Source organism: Phocoena phocoena, chromosome 9 (assembly GCF_963924675.1).
Source record: "Phocoena phocoena chromosome 9, mPhoPho1.1, whole genome shotgun sequence".
NCBI classification, from domain to species: domain Eukaryota; kingdom Metazoa; phylum Chordata; class Mammalia; order Artiodactyla; family Phocoenidae; genus Phocoena; species Phocoena phocoena.
The window spans coordinates 45,036,978-45,053,880 of record NC_089227.1 but is presented as its reverse complement, the minus strand read 5'-3'; the positions used below and the strand labels follow the sequence as shown (position 1 = coordinate 45,053,880).

The following is a 16,903-nucleotide window of genomic DNA, read 5'->3' as shown; positions in this document are numbered from 1 at the left end:
CTTTGGAGAAATGTCTATTTAGCTCTTCTGCCAATTTTTGGATTAGGTTGTTTGGTTTTTTGCTATTGAGCTGCATGAGCTGCTTGTAAATTTTAGAGATTAATTCTTTGTCAGTTGCTTCATTTGCAAATATTTTCTCCCATTCTGAGGGTTGTCTTTTGGTCTTGTTTATGGTTTTCTTTGCTGTGCAAAAGCTTTGAAGTTTCATTACGTCCCATTTATTTATTTTTGATTTTAATTCCATTTCTCTAGGAGGTGGGTCAGAAAGGATCTTGCTGTGATTTATGTCATAGAGTGTTCTGCCTATGTTTTCCTCTAAGAATTTGATAGTTTCTGGCCTTACATTTAGGTCTTTAATCCATTTTGAGCTCATTTCTGTGTATGGTGTTAGGGCGTGATCTAATCTCATACTTTTACATGTACCTGTCCAGTTTTCCCAGCACCACTTACTGAAGAGGCTGTCCTTTCTCCACTGTACATTCCTGCCTCCTTTATCAAAGATAAGGTGACCATATGTGTGTGGGTTTATCTCTGGGCTTTCTATCCTGTTCCATTGATCTATCTTTCTGTTTTTGTGCCAGTACCATACTGTCTTGATTACTGTAGCTTTGTAGTATAGTCTGAAGTCAGGGAGCCTGATTCCTCCAGCTCTGTTTTTCGTTCTCAAGATTGCTTTGGCTATTCAGGGTCTTTTGTGTTTCCATACAAATTGCAAAATTTTTTGTTCTAGTTCTGTGAAAAATGCCAGTGGTAGTTTGATAGGGATTGCATTGAATCTGTAGATTGCTTTGGGTAGTATAGTCATTTTCACAATGTTGGTTCTTCCTATCCAAGAACATGGTATATCTCTCCATCTATTTGTATCATCTTTAATTTCTTTCATCAGTGTCTTATAATTTTCTGCATACAGGTCTTTTGTCTCCTTAGGTAGGTTTATTCCTAGATATTTTATTCTTTTTGTTGCAGTGGTAAATGGGAGTGTTTTCTTGATTTCACTTTCACATTTTTCATCATTAGTGTATAGGACACCAGAGATTTCTGTGCATTAATTTTGTATCCTGTTACTTTACCAAATTCATTGATTAGCTCTAGTAGTTTTCTGAGAGCATCTTTAGGATTCTCTATGTATACTATCAGGTCATCTGCAAACAGTGACAGCTTTACTTCTTCTTTTCCAATTTGGATTCCTTTTATTTCCTTTTCTTCTCTGATTGCTGTGGCTAAAACTTCCAAAACTATGTTGAATAAGAGTGGTGAGAGTGGGCAACCTTGTCTTTTCCTGATCTTAGTGGAAATGCTTTCAGTTTTTCACTATTGAGGACGATGTTGGCTGTGGGTTTGTCATATATAGCCTTCATTATGTTGAGGAAAGTTCCCTCTATGCCTACTTTCTGCAGGGTTTATATCATAAATGGGTGCTGAATTTTTTTTTTCTTTTTTTTGGGTGCTGAATTTTGTCGAAAGCTTTCTCTGCATCTATTGAGATGACCATATGGTTTTTCTCCTTCAGTATGTTAATATGGTGTATCACATTGATTGATTTGTGTATATTGAAGAATCCTTGCATTCCTGGAATAAACCCCACCTGATCATGGTGTATGATCCTCTTAATGTGCTGTTGGATTCTGTTTGCTAATATGTTGTTGAGGATTTTTGCATCTATGTTCATCAGTGATATTGGCCTGTAGTTTTCTTTCTTTTTGACATCCTTGTCTGGTTTTGGTATCAGGGTGATTGTGGCCTCATAGAATGAGTTTGAGAGTGTTCCTCCCTCTGCTATATTTTGGAAGAGTTTGAGAAGGATAGGTGTTAGCTCTTCTCTAAATGTTTGATAGAATTCGCCTGTGAAGCCATCTGGTCCTGGGCTTTTGTTTGTTGGAAGATTTTTTATTTTATTATTATTATTATTTTTGGTGGTACACGGGCCTCTCACTGTTGTGGCCTCTCCCATTGCGGAGCACAGGCGCCGGACGTGCAGGCTCAGTGGCCATGGCTCATGGGCCCAGCCACTCTGCGGCACGTGGGATCTTCCCGGACTGGGGCACAAACCTGCGTCCCCTGCATCGGCAGGTGGACTCTCAACCACTGCGCCACCAGGGAAGCCCTAATAGTTTTTATTTTAAAGTCTATTTTGTCTGATATAAGAATTGCTCCTCCAGCTTTCTTTTGGTTTCCAGTTGCATGGAATATCTTTTTCCATCTCCTCACTTTCAGTCTGTATGTGTCTCTACGTCTGAAGTGGTTCTCTTGTAGACAGCATATATATGGGTTTTGTTATTGTATCCATTCAGCCAGTCTGTGTGTTTTGGTGGGAGCATTTAACCCATTTACAGTTAAGGCAATTATCGATATGTATGTTCTTATTCCCATTTTCTTAATTGTTTTGGGTTTGTTATTGTAGGTCTTTTCCTTCTCTTGTGTTTCTTGCCTGGAGAAGGTCCTTTAGCATTTGTTGTAAAGCTGGTTTGGTGGTGCTGAACTCTTTCAGCTTTTGCTTGTCTGTAAAGGTTTTAATTTCTCCATCAAATCTGAATGAGATCCTTGCTGGGTAGAGTAATCTTGGTTGTAGGTTTTTCTCCTTCATCACTTTAAATATGTCCTGCCACTGCCTTCTGGCTTGCAGAGTTTCTGCTGAAAGATCAGCTGTTAACCTTATGGGGATTCCCTTGTGTGTTATTTTTCCCTTTTGCTTTTAATATGTTTTCTTTGTATTTAATTTTTGATAGTTTGATTAATTTGTGTCTTGGCATGTTTCTCCTTGGATTTACCCTGTATGGGACTCTCTGTGCTTCCTGGACTTGATTAACTATTTCCTTTCCCATATTAGGGAAGTTTTCAAGTATAATCTCTTCAAATATTTTCTCAGTCCCTTTCTTTTTCTTTTTTTCTTCTGGGACCTGTATAATTCGAATGTTGGTGCATTTAATGGTGTCCAAGAGGTCTCTGTCCTCAGTTCTTTTCATTCTTTTTTCTTTATTCTGCTCTGCAGTAGTTATTTCCACTATTTTATCTTCCAGGTCACGTATCCATTCTTATGCCTCAGTTATTCTGCTATTGATCCCTTCTAGAGTATTTTTAATTTCATTTATTTTGTTGTTCATCCTTGCTTGTTTCATCTTTAGTTCTTCTAGGTCCTTGTTAAATGTTTCTTGCATTTTCTCTATTCTATTTCCGAGATTTTGGATCATCTTTACTATCATTATTCTGAATTCTTTTTCAGGTAGACTGCCTATTTCCTCTTCATTTGTTAGGTCTGGTGGGTTTTTATCTTGCTCCTTCATCTGCTGTGTGTTTTTCTGTCTTCTCATTTTGCTTTTCTTACTGTGTTTGGGGTCTCCTTTTTGCAGGCTGCAGGTTTGTAGTTCCCATTGTTTTTGGTGTCTGTCCCCCATGGCTAAATTGGTTCAGTGGGTTGTGTAGGCTTCCTGGTGGAGGGGACTAGTGCCTGTGTTCTGGTGGAAGGCTGGATCTTGTGTTTCTGGTGGGCAGGTCCACGTCTGGTGGTGTGTTTTGGAGTGTCTGTGGACTTATTATGATTTTAGGCAGCCTCTCTGCTAATGGGTGGGGTTGTGTTCCTGTCTTGCTAGTTGTTTGGCATAGGGTGTCCAGCACTGTAGCTTGCTGGTTGTTGAGTGAAGCTGGGTGCTGGTGTTGAGATGGAGATCCCTGGGAGATTTCTGCTGTTTGATATTACGTGCAGCTGGGAGGTCTCCTGTGGACCAGCGTTCTGAAGTTGGCTCTCCCACATCAGAGGCACAGCACTGACTCCTGGCTGCAGCACCAAGAGCCTTTCATCCACATGGCTCAGAATAAAAGGGAGAAAAAGTAGAAAGAAAGAAAAAAAGAGGATAAAAGAAAATAAAATAAAGTAGGATAAAATAAAGTTATTGAAATAATTATTAAGAAAAAAAAATTTTTTTAAGTAAAAAAAAAAAAAAAAGGATGGATAGAACCCTAGGACAAAAGCATACACATACACACTCACAAAAAGAGGAAAAGGGGAAAAAGTAATAAATCTTGGTCTCAAAGTCCACCTCCTCAATTTGGGATGATTTGTTGTCTATTCAGGTATTCCACAGATGCAGGGTACATCAAGTTGATTGTGGAGCTTTAATCCGCTGCTTCTGAGGCTGCTGGGAGAGATTTCCCTTTCTCTTCTTTGTTCGCACAGCTCCCGGGGCTGAGCTTTGCATTTGGCCCCGCCTCTGCATGTAGCGTGTCTGTTCTTCGCTCAGACAGAACGGGGTTAAAGGAGCAGCTGATTCGGGGACTGTGGCTCACTCAGGCCGGGGGGAGGGAGGAAGGGGTACGGAGTGCGGGGCGAGCCTGTGGCAGCAGAGGCCGGCGTGACATTGCACCAGCCTGAGGTGTGTCGTGCGTTCTCTGGGGGAAGTTGTCCCTGGATCTCGGGACCCTGGCAGTGGCGGGCTACACAGGCTCCCCGAAAGGGAGGTGTGGAGAGTGACCTGTGCTCGCACACAGACTTCTTGGTGGCGGCAGCAGCAGCCTTAGTGTCTCATGCCCGTCTCTGGTGTTCGCGCTGTTAGCCGCGGCTCACGCCCGTCTCTGGAGCGCCTTTAAACAGCGCTCTTAATCCCCTCTCCTCGTGCACCAGGAAACAAAGAGGAAAGAAAAAGTCTCTTGCCTCTTCAGCAGGTCCAAACTTTTCCCGGACTCCCTCCCGGCTAGCCGTGGTGCATTAACCCCTTTTGGCTGTGTTCACGCCACCAGTCCTCTCCCTGCGCTCCGATCAAAGCCCGAGCCCGAGCCTCAGCTCCCAGCCCCGCCCGCCCCGCGGGTGAGCAGACACGCCTCTCGGGCTGGTGAGTGCTGGTCGCCCGATGCTCTGTGCGGGAATCTTGCCGCTTTGCCCTCCGCACCCCTGTGGCTGTGCTCTCCTCTGCGGCTCTGAAGTTTTCCCCCTCCGCCATCCGCAGTCTCTGCCCGCGAAGGGGCTTCCTAGTGTGTGGAAACATTTCCTCCTTCACAGCTCCTTCCCACTGGTGCAGGTCCCGTCCCTATTCTTTTGTCTCTGTTTATTCTTTTTTCTTTTTCCCTACCCAGGTACGTGGGGGGGGGGGGCGTTTCTTGCCTTTTGGGAGGTCTGAGGTCTTCTGCCAGCATTCAGTAGGTGTTCTGTAGGAGCTGCTCCACATGTAGATGTGTTTCTGATGTATCTGTGGGGAGGAAGGTGATCTCTGCGTCTTACTCTTTCGCCCTCTTTCCCGCCGTCCTCTATCTCTTTAACACCTCTCTCCTTCTGACTGCCAAGTTTTAGTGACCCCAAGTTTCTCCCAGCTTAAATGATCATTCCCATCATAAAGATTTCCAAGTAGGGAACATGAACTTGTCCTATATTATATACATTTCTATTATCTCTTCTTTTATGAGTACTTCTGAGGTACCTTTAAAAGGAGTATCTATAAATTCACCAGGTGAGGGTCTCCAATTATACCTTACTGTTTCACAAACTTGCTCCATTTTCTCTCTTATTCAGTTCCCCCAACCGTCACCCTTCAGGAGTGTCTGAAGGCTAAATGCAATAGAATAGCTGCCTCTGGGGACACCTTATTGGCCTCTGTATATTTGAACCTTGGCCAGTGAGCTTTAAGGGTGTGATCCATGTCAACTGTGGTACTGCAGTGTCTACTTCAAACAAGCTATCCATCCTTTTCTATGTAATTGTTGACATATAACTATGTTTTACCTATCAAAGTTGTCTTTTGTAATTTCTTGATCTATGTTAATGTAACCTGATATATGCTTTTATGAATCTGATAGACTTTAAACCAAGACTTAACACATTCTGCAAGTGTTAGAGTTGGTCAATAACAGGTTTTAGGGTGGTTCCTTGGTGTTTATGGATCATACTTTTCAGTAGATGGGAATATCAAGCCCTTAATGAGCTGTGTAAGTCCACAGAGATAGTGTCCCTCCACTATGGTGGGTTCTTGAAAATGTATAGTGTCTTTTGTTCCACGGGCCATGCATCCATGCTAGACCACAACAAGGTGAATGAGCACAAGAGGACCGTGGCCAGGACTCATTTCGTCCCTTGATAACTCTGGTTTTGCTACAGTGCAGCACCAGTGGTACCTAGGAGGTGCATTTACTATGATGTTTTCAGATATGTAGTTTTATTGTCTGTGGATAGAGTGACATTCACAAATAAAATTTTACAATCGGTACTTGAATAGCTGGACTTCGCTTCCCATGCAGGATCCAAGGTTATTGGAGCCTGCAGAGGGAGCCCTTGCATTAGGAGATAATGAACAGACCTGAAAGCACATTCTGGAGTTGCCATTTTAAACTTTGTTCATCAATTTCATAAGACCAGAAGTCTTATAAATCCTACCCCTACCATCTCATCTCCACTCCCTCAAAAAAAGAATAACTATTTAGTTTGCCTACAGATTCCTCTTGGCCCACAAAAGGGATTCTGGATGGGAGATACTCCTTTCAATTTCATAGAAAATGGCCAAGTTTAGGACTTTCTGCAGTGCTTGCATATATGAACTTAGCAAATGATTCAGTAAAGGTTTTACCTAGACCATAACCCTGCAGTGTGGTTAGTTTCAACCTCATTAAAATCATACATAATCTTATGATGGCCCTAGTAATCATTCATTGAACATTTTACATTTTAAAAAAAGAAAAGAAAAAGAAAGCAAAGGCACTATCACATACGTTCATTTTCTCTTTGGCAAATATTTGCTTTGGTTAATATTAAAATGATTATAATTAATTTTTAATAAAAGAACTCATAATTAAAATTTATTTTTTATCATGTGGCAGGAGCATCTTAGCCATTATCTTATCTGAACTTCTTAACATCAACTTACTGCATAAGGAAACTGAGGCCTAAGAGGATACATGATTTGCCAAAAACCATGCAGCTGGAAACTATTCAAACCCAGGTCTGACTCCAGAGTCCGTCTCCCAGCTTGGTGTTGGCTGGAGCTAGATGCAAGATGACAACTTCTCCCCAGACTTGTTTCCAGCTGCCATTTAATGCAAAGACCATGGCTATGTGGCTGTGAAAGTCCTTTTCCTACATTGAGTCAATCACACTCTCTGAAAAAGAAGAAAGAAAACATCCTGATTGTAAGATTCCCAAGAGGCCCACACAAGCTACACAAGTACCCAGCTGTCTAAGGCTTCCCTTTCCCTTTACCTCTATTGCCATTCCTCAGTTTTGTGGTTTTCCCCGATGTTTCAGTTGGTTTCATTCCAGATCTCCTAGCTATACAAATTCTTACTCTCTTTTTATCCATACTGCAAATATACTTCATTTGGCATAGTAATGCATACCCCGACTACTACTACTACTACTACTAGTACTTTAGTGTGTTAGATTTCATAAAAATGTTTTGTAGACATTATTCCATTCACTTCGCAGAATAACCCTTTGATGTAGGCTTATTATCCCAAGTCACAGATGAGGAGGCTAAGTCTGAGGGAGATTAAATGACTTGCTGAGGTTACAGAGCTAATATGTGGTAAAGGTTTCAAGTGGACCAGTGATAAGGAAATAGTTTGTTATACCTTTTATGTTTTATAAGATTTAAATATAGAGCTTCCCTGGTGGTGCAGTGGTTGAGAGTACGCCTGCCGATGCAGGGGACACGGGTTCGTGCCCCGGTCCAGGAAGATCCCACATGCCACGGAGCGGCTGGGCCCATGAGCCATGGCTGCTGAGCCTGGCGTCCGGAGCCTGTGCTCCGCAACGGGAGAGGCCACAACAGTGAGAGGCCCGCGTACCGCAAAAAAAAAAAAAGATTTAAATATAATATTTGAGAAGATAGTACTCTTAGAGACAAGACAGCCCGTTAGACTTTCTCCCCCTACATATATTAATAAAGCTTTGATCACCATTTCTCCCTTTGTTTGTGCCAGTTAAGTCTCTGTCACTCTATGAGAGGGCTGTGGAAGCAGGTTACAGTTGTTCTAAAAGTGATTTCATGCTTTTCTACTTTGGGACAATAAAAAGCAAATTGAATTCACTGTGAAAAGAATTAGCCTCTGAAGGATTTCCCCCAAAAAATGTTACTCTGAAGAGTCCACTAAATGATGAAACCAAGGAATGATTGAGTTTTAAAATAAAGTAGAAGAAGTCAAAGTGATGATTAGCAGTTGCTTAATGTTTCTTTCTGGCTTTTAAATAAAATTAAGGTATAACTACTAAGGCTCCAACTGCCACAAATATAAGCACCACTCTGGAATGAATTATGTAACAAGTATATGTAATGGTTTGGTGACTCCTGAATACCTCACTTTTGTTTGCCAGGATGTCAATGGAAATTTTAGAGGCCTTCTTCTAAGCTCATGGACAGACAACCCAGATATTGATAATGTGTATTATTTATAGACTGGCCATTGTCATACAACTCAGTTGCTTTTCACTGACACCCTTTAAGATGAAAAGGTAGACAGTAACAATTACCAGCACACTTCTCAGGGGGATGGGGAAACAAGAAGGTGCTAGAAAACAAAAACTCAAGTTGCTATAACATTTCCTTTAGTGTGCTTTCCCAGCTTTAAATTTCAAAATATTTAAAATAATTTCAATTCTTCAAATCAATTTCTCTCCTAGAACTTTAATATTTACCCCAAAGCAACAGTATCTTAAATGATAACTTAAAAACTTGCTTTAGGATTTGGGAGGATTTGTTGTTGATTGTTTCTTCCTTTTCTCAAAATCAACTCATCAAAGATGAGCAAATGATTCCCCTGCACCAAGAATCTCACTGGAAGGGGACACTCTTTCTTATTTAGTTGAGTTAGAAACCTCAAAAATAGAAACGTTGACAGTGCCCTTAATGTCAGGGAGAAGAGAAGGCTTTCTTGTACGGATATTCAATATAATTTTCCACTGGGGGAAAGTTCCTCCAGTCTGCATGATTAAAAATAAAAATGTGTTGATGGTGATGTGGGTGTTGAATGATAAGAGGATTTAGTGTGCATCGTTAAGGCTGAAGGGAAGGTATGTATGCACTCCGGGGAAGAGAATTGCAGAGCTAGGAAAACAGCAAGGAGAAATGAAAGCAGTACTGAAAATTATAAGGTAGACTACATTCCAACTCTGATTTCAGAGGTCATGCATGGAACTGAATTGGGGAGTAACCTTGAAAAGTCACCTAGTCAAATGACCTTTTCTGGCATCTAAAGGTCAAATTGCCTGGTATTTAAACTTGATATGGCTCTGGCTTTAATTAGTCCTCTTTTCAAGCTGATTATCCTGCTTGTAGCAATCTTGCAGTCATATTATAAAAGGTGAGTTTCTTCAACTCCAATTTGGAATCATGGACCCTCAACTTTACTAGCATTAAGTCTGTATCCTAGGCCAGCCCTCCTTGTCAGACACAGTTCAAAATGGAGTTCCTTATCCAGTCTATGTCTGCCAGTGGAATCCACAAATTCCTAATGCATCTCTGTGTGAATCGCTCCTCTGTTCCACCACTGCCTGTTGGTGGTGTGCACATATGTGAGCCATTGCAGAGAACAGAGAGGCGATTCAGATGCTGGGAACATTTTTAGAATAATGATACTCAGTGGAATTTCACATAGAATTCCATTTTAATTTATGAGTATGGGTCACCTTTGTCAAATAAAGCATGTATTTATAATATTCAAACATTTAAAGCTTTTGGAAAATGTTTAACTCTTTGGGTTTTAGGTTTATGCTTCTGCTTAATGTTTACGTAATTTAAGTTTTGACAATGGAAAAACTAGAATGGAAAGAGAAACAATCTAACTGTACACTAAACAGTGCCGAGGTAGCTGGAAAATGGACAGTATTGAAGACCGAGCATCTGTAGATCAGGACAAGTCCTCCTACCTGCTCTGATCTATTCATGCACTTAGTTTTTCATTCATTCATCCATATGTATAGACTCCCTCTCACACTCAACACAATATAGTATCAACACTGTTTATATTGTAAAGGGGCAAGTTGTTCAATCTCTCTGGCTCTCCGTTTCCTTATCTATAAGGAAAAAATAAGAGAGTTTTTAAAAATGCCATGAGATTCTGGAAATATTTAGGTAGTATACAATCATGATAACAACAATAACAACCCAACAAACCGTTTCTGCCCAGACTTTATTCTAACCACTTTATGGTTAAAAGTTCCCTTGAGGGCTCCAAAGCCAGCTTAAAGTTCCTCTTTGCAAGAACTGGCCTAAGCTCTACTGCCGCAAAGCTTTGGGGAAGGCCTTGGCTTTCTCTGTGATGAGCTAGCACACTGATGGGGGCTGAAAGAGCTGGGAGAGGTGCCTGGCAAGATGCTCCTGCCCTTCTGGAGCTCAGGAGAGCCACTCCTTGTAGTTTTCTTCCAGGAGGCCAGGAATAAACTCTCACCCTCAGAGATGTCAGTGAATCAGCCCTGGGGTGATTCACTAGCCTATGGGGGTGAAACTACAGAAGCAAAGAATTATCTGGGCTTCTCAAAGGGAGATGAGATTTATATAATGATGGTCCCCAAATCACAAAGGGTCCTTCTAGTCTTTCTGGGCCCAGTAGAGAAATGGCAGCAGTGTTAGGTAGAATCTTTGAGCTTGCCCTCCCCATCGTCGTGCAGACGACGTGGGTCAAGGTTCAGGGAACTGGATGAGCACTTCCAGCTTAGCAAAAAAAACCTGAATTGTCAGTTCCTCTTTCTGGCATGTTTCCAAAGTAGATTTTAGGGACTTCCCTGGTGGTCCAGTGGTTAAGACTCCACGCTTCCCCTGCAGGGGGCATGGGTTGCATCCCTGGTCAGGGAACTAAGATCCCGCATGCCCTGCGGTGCGGCCAAAAAACTAAAAAAAAAAAAAAAGATTTTAAAACTGTATCTACTATCTCCTTGGAAATTGTAGTTTTTACAAGAATTTTAGAAATCTCTCAGAAGCCCTTGTCAAAATTTGGATTACATTCATTCAAGGGAAGTGTATAGAGAAGTACTGTAACCACTGATGTCATCATGGAATTCTTCCACTTGGAAAAAAGCCATGGAGTGCCACAAGGGTGCAAGATGTCAGGGACTGTTTTTTATATGTTTTGAAACATAGAAGCTTTGATTCTAATGTCTGTGTCAAATGCTAAACACATGTGACCTTAACTAAATATCGCAAAACCCACCATAAATTAATCGTCAACCTTAACGGTTTCCTCATTTCAAAACACATTTGTTTTGTATGTTAATGCCCTAAGGCCAATATTTTAAGGCGACAACACAGAATTTAAATAAGAAACATGTCTGATATATATGTCTATACAATTACACACACGTGTGTGTGCATGCACCAAACCCACACATTTTCATGCACTTAGAATTTCTCTGCCATTTTAAGAAAAAATGGAAGAAGGGGAATTTTGCACACATTTGAGTCCTGTGCTTTTGCTACCATTGGCAACCTTAGGTTTTTTGAGAGTCTCACCTCCACTTTACCAAACCAAAAGGACAAAGTTAAGTGGAATTAGACTTTTCCAAATATTTCCCTTTCTTTACCAGCTTCTGTGGGGCTGTGTGTGCTTGTGTGTGTGTCCAAAAGTTTTCTTCAGGAAAAAAAAAATGAAAAAGGGTCCATAAAGTCTCTAAGCCTTCTATAAAAGAAGAGAGGTGATTTTGAAAGTTATTAAAAGCTGGTGTTTGCTTTTGGAATTTCCTTTATTTTCAAGTTCATGATCCACAGGTTCTTTGATTCTAAGACTAGCTTGCACTCTTGACATCTCCTTCCAGGGCTAGAGAAGGCCAGGGTAATGCATTTTCCCAGCATCCACAGGAAGGGGCGACAGAGAGGAGGAGAAGGCAGCGGGATGGAGGCAGGTCCTCGCTTGTGTTCCCATCTCCCCTCAGTAGACGTGAGCTGGAGGCTACTGCTTCCACTCAGCCTCCTGTGTGAGTTAGCAGAGGGAATATGAGTTTCGCTTAAGACATCTTCTGGCAACATGCTGACCGTTAACAACAATAGAAAATAGGCAGGATAAAATTTTGAAAGAACATTTTTTTTTCCTGTGATTTTTCCCCTTAAAATGTGTATGAAAAAAAATACAAGGGACTTTTAGAGGGAAATGATAAACGAACTCATTTAGTAAATGTTTAGTCTGCATGTTAAATAACCTGACATGGTGCAACATGCACAAGAGTCAAATTTTTTTTTTTTTTTTTTTGCGGTACGCGGGCCTCTCACTGTTGTGGCCTCTCCCGTTGCGGAGCACAGGCTCCGGACGCGCAGGCTCAGCGGCCCTGGCTCACGGGCCCAGCCGCTCCGCAGCATGTGAGATCTTCCCAGACCGGGGCACGAACCCGTGTCCCCTTCATCGGCAGGCGGACTCTCAACCACTGCGCCACCAGGGAAGCCCAAGAGTCAAATTTTTAAGTGCTCATCTCTGTGCTTAAGTGCCCGTCTTTATTATTACTGCTAAATGTAAAGCAGTAATGCAATGGTATAATTTAATATAATACAATGTATACTTATATGAAATATTTATAATAATCTACTCCGTGGAAATGTAAATGGTTACATGCTTCCATTGTAATACAAATGCATTCCAGTGTATTTAACACAGGCCTTCTTTTGAATAGGAATAAGCTTCTAGTTCCACAACTAAAGGAATGTTTAGTGTAAAAACAAAAGTTTTTACCAGTGTTTTGCTCAGCAGAAAGTAATGCGGTTTACATATTGAAGTTCCTCTTTCTATTTTTAAATTTTAACATTTTGACAGACACTTTGCCTTAAAGATAAAAGAATATTTCAATCCCCAAATTCAAATGAGGATCAGATTCTGTCCTGAGTCAGACAAGCCAGAACCTTGACAAAAGCTCTTATAGGGTGTCTGTCCTCAGCACAGCCTACTCAGCACTTTTAGACACGTCTCCCTGACCTTCCTGATTACCCTAACACGCAGAGATGGGCAGGAATCAAGATCTCCTTTAGAGATGAATTGAGTGCGATGGGTCTCTAGTCTTTCATTCTACCTGGGAGAGGCCAAAAAGGGTACTTGCCACACTGTACAGAAGCAGTATCAAGGTGTCAACACTCCCAAGTGCTGGGGCAGAGGCCAAAAACTCAAGAGGAAAAGTTGACATCAGGCACTTACAACCTCTTTCTCTAATGACCTGGAAGCATTTGAAAAGCTAAGTGAGTAGGTATATTCCTAAGGAGAATTTCACTCTGTAGGGTAACACTGATTATTCATTTTCCATTCATTCAACATGTTATAGAGTTCCTACTGGGTTGCACATCTAGTTCTGGTACCAAGAATTCAGTACGACAAAGAGCCGGCCTGCAGGAAAATTTATACTCTTGTGAAGTATGCAGAGGAGTAGATAAGCAAGATGATTTCGGAAATGCTGCGTGCTATGGAAGAAACACACGGGGGGATGTGACAGTGTTGGGGGTGGGGAGACAGGATTGCCTTTTGTATGGCGGACAGGGAGGCAAGATTTGAGACCTGAAGAAGGAGCTCTCCTGACAAAGCCGAGGTCTGGAAGCAGGAATGAGCTGAAGGAGGGCAGGCCAGTGTGGCTAGAGGTGGGCAGCAAGGGAGCAAGGGGCGGGAGCGGCAGCCAAGTTGTGAAGGGCCCCGGAGGCCCTGGAAAGTGCTTGGAGTTTGTTCTCTGTACAAAGAGAAGCCATTAGAGAGGTTTTTTTTGAGAAGGAAAGGGATGTGATCTGATTTATGGTTTTAAAAGATCAATTTGCCTGCTAGATAATAGAAGGGCAGAGGTGGAAGAGGGAAGACCAGTGAAGAGGTTTGAATAGCCCAGGTGAGAGATAATGGTGGGCTGCCTGATGGAAGCAGCAGGAGAAAAGCAGCCAGAAGCAAGATATATTTTGAAGGTAGAACTGACGGGATTTACCATAGGCCTACACGGGGAGGGAAGAGAGGGAAAGGAAGGACCAAGAATGACTCAGGTATCATGGCATGAGCAAAGGGTGCTTGGTAGCACCATTTCCAGGCTTATGGAGTAAAAATCAAAGGCTTTATTTTGGATGTTAGGTTAGAGTTGTCTGTGAGAAATCTAAGAGGAGATGTATGGTAAGAAACTAGACGTGTGAAAGCAGGGCTTAGGGGAGGGAAGATAGAAACTTGGAGGCCATCAGTGTGCAGATAGTGGTTAAAGCCATGGTATTGAATGAGAGCACTTTAGGCAGGGGCATGGCCAGAGAGGGGAGGGATCTGAACCAAAGTCTGTTCTTGGTACAGGAAGACAAGGCAGCAAAGGAATGTGAGGGTTGCTACCAAAAACCATAAAGTTAATCTACATGTTCAAGTGAGTACAAGGTCCAGGAAGTCCATAGTTGAGGAAAAATAACATGATCAATTCTGTAGATGCTTCTCCTCTTCTATCATGTCTGATAAAGATTTTCACCTTTACCAAACTAAAGGTACTTTTTTTTTTTTTTTTTTTTTTTTTTTTTTTTGTGGTATGCAGGCCTCTCACTGTTGTGGCCTCTCCCGTTGCGGAGCACAGGCCCCGTTGCGGAGCACAGGCTCCGGACGCGCAGGCTCAGCGGCCATGGCTCACAGGCCCAGCCGCTCCGCGGCATGTGGGATCCTCCCAGACCGGGGCACGAACCCATGTCCCCTGCAGTGGCAGGCGGACTCTCAACTACTGCGCCACCAGGGAAGCCCCTAAAGGTACATTTTTAAAAGCTACTGTTACCTACTTTAAAGTCTTACCTTTGCTTCAGTGTCTCCCACTCTGTGTAAAACCCTTGGTCCAGGGGGTCCTGGTAATCCTCGAGGACCCTGGGATGACATAATAAGGGAGAGAGGGAACAACCTTGGAGCAACCTTGTTGTGTGCAGTGTTCAGGAAGGAAGGAAGGAAGGGATGAAAGGAAAGGAAAGGAAGGAGGGAGAAAGAAAAAAGAGAAGAAAAGGGAGGAAGGGAGAGAGAGAGGGAGGAAAGGAGAGGGGGAGGGATGAAAGGAAGGGAAGGAAAGGGAAGGGAGGAAGGAGGAAAGGTGGAAAAGAGGGAGAGAGGAAGGAAGGAAATAAAAGCAATGTCCACACTTACAGCCACACCAGGATAGCTGTCACCTTTGAGTCCTGGAGCGCCCACTGGTCCCCGAGGGCCTTGGGCACCCTGGGTAAATTCCAACACCAGGAGATATCATAAGACTAAACTATGAGACACCTGGCAAAACTCAAGCACAAAACCAACTCAACATGCCAGAGGTGGATTTGATAAGTGCAAAGGAACGGTTTGAAAAATTTTAGAAGGAAATATGGCAACTCCTTATCTCCTCATAAGTCTTACCCATGGAATGAGTGTAGGAAATATATATGAACCATTACAAGGTCCTCTATAGTAAACACACTTCATGGGCATTAGAAAAGGGCTAGTTGCTGACATTTTAATTTTAAAAATTACCAATTTTTAATGCATCATAAATCAGGAAGTATAAAATGAGAAAATTTAGTAAGCATCATGTGAGAAGAATAGAGGGGAATATGTAGTAAAAGTTTAAGTATAAAATAAGATACTGTAGGTTACCTATTATTATGTTACATCTATTATCTTCCTCAATGGCGCCCAAGTTAGGTGAGGAATAAATAAGCTCAAATAAAAATTAAAAACAGATTAATTTTTAAAAAAACACTTTATAAAAGAATAGGACATAGAGTTTGTGGTTCATATCCTGAGACCTAGGACAAAGTTATAAATACTGCTTTACCGTGATGACCTTGGGCATCTAAAACTTTTAGTAGCAACTACTGACCTCCTATATAGAGGATAGGGAAGGAGAATTGTTGCCTTTTGAACATTAGAGTTCTGTGTACAAATAGAACTCGGAGAAATTTCTGGCTAAGTTAAAATGGAGAAAAAGAGGAAGACTCTTACCAGAGAAGAGTTATTAATTGTAAGTCTACTACACTTATATTTAAAACATTTGTATTTATACCACATTCCGTTCTGTTGCTGTGATAACTCTTACAACTCTTACAATAACTCTTAAAACTCTCGTCAATTATTTTGATAAAGAGCTGTTCATGTTTTTAAATATTTATGTTTTTCCACATTAGGAGGAAACTCTACTAATAGACCTTTGTTTTCCAAGATTGGAAGAAGTATCAGGATTCTTAATATTTGTTTTATGTGCAAGCAAACACTGAAATCAAACTGCCATTATTCCAAGCCAGAGTGTTGCCCAAAATCTAACTCCCCAAAACTGCCCCTGATTCTACTCCTATGAATGAATGATAGGGAAAAAAATTCTTCAGTCCATTTAAGCAATAAGAAAGTTAAATTGAGTTTGAAAATCATGAATGCAATAGCTGTTATTTCCTATTAAAACAAAGAGACTGGCTTTATGTGGTTAACGTTCTTAAGAATGATGTTCAGAAAACATGTGGCCACTTATAAACACTTAAGGTACTATTTATCATCAACAAAAACCCAAGGTGATCTCTTAAAGTTGTATGACAGAAAAAACAAATTGTTCTGGAGAGGTGAATTTTGGTGTATTCCCCACTAAGGAACTGGTCGCTTCTCAGAAGCAACTTATTATCCTATTCCAATTATGTTTAAGGTTAAAATGCTAAACATTTTCTATGGGACAGGTCCTAAAATAAGATGCCCATTTCTCTGCATGCTTACATAAGGAGCAGGCCAGCAAGGAAGCAAAGCAGTGAGTGCTCCCTGGTTAAGTTGAAAGGAAAAAAATTGGTAACAAAATTCACTTTCAGTTTTCATTTCTAAGTTCCAAGCCTATAACACATTATCAGCAGCTGTTACTGTTTATCCTCTGGCACCCAGAATGGGGGGAAAGCCATTGAAACATTCATAGTTTTTGAACATTTTTTTTCCTGGGGATCTTTGTCCTCTCTCCTACAAAAATTTCAGTTAGCTTGTTACTTCTGATGCTAATGGGGGTGGGGAAAGGGCAGTGTTCTTGCTTAGATCTTTATTT

At 41.5% G+C, this 16,903-nt stretch overlaps 1 protein-coding gene across 1 annotated transcript in view; it reads right to left on the bottom strand.

The window, feature by feature from the left end:
* The window catches only part of COL28A1 (collagen type XXVIII alpha 1 chain), a 158,259-nt gene that overhangs the window by 62,852 nt on the left and 78,504 nt on the right, over positions 1-16,903 (bottom strand). Inside the window, 2 exon segments of the mRNA XM_065884024.1 lie at positions 14,668-14,736; positions 15,007-15,075. Coding sequence (XP_065740096.1) covers positions 14,668-14,736; positions 15,007-15,075 — 138 coding nt within the window.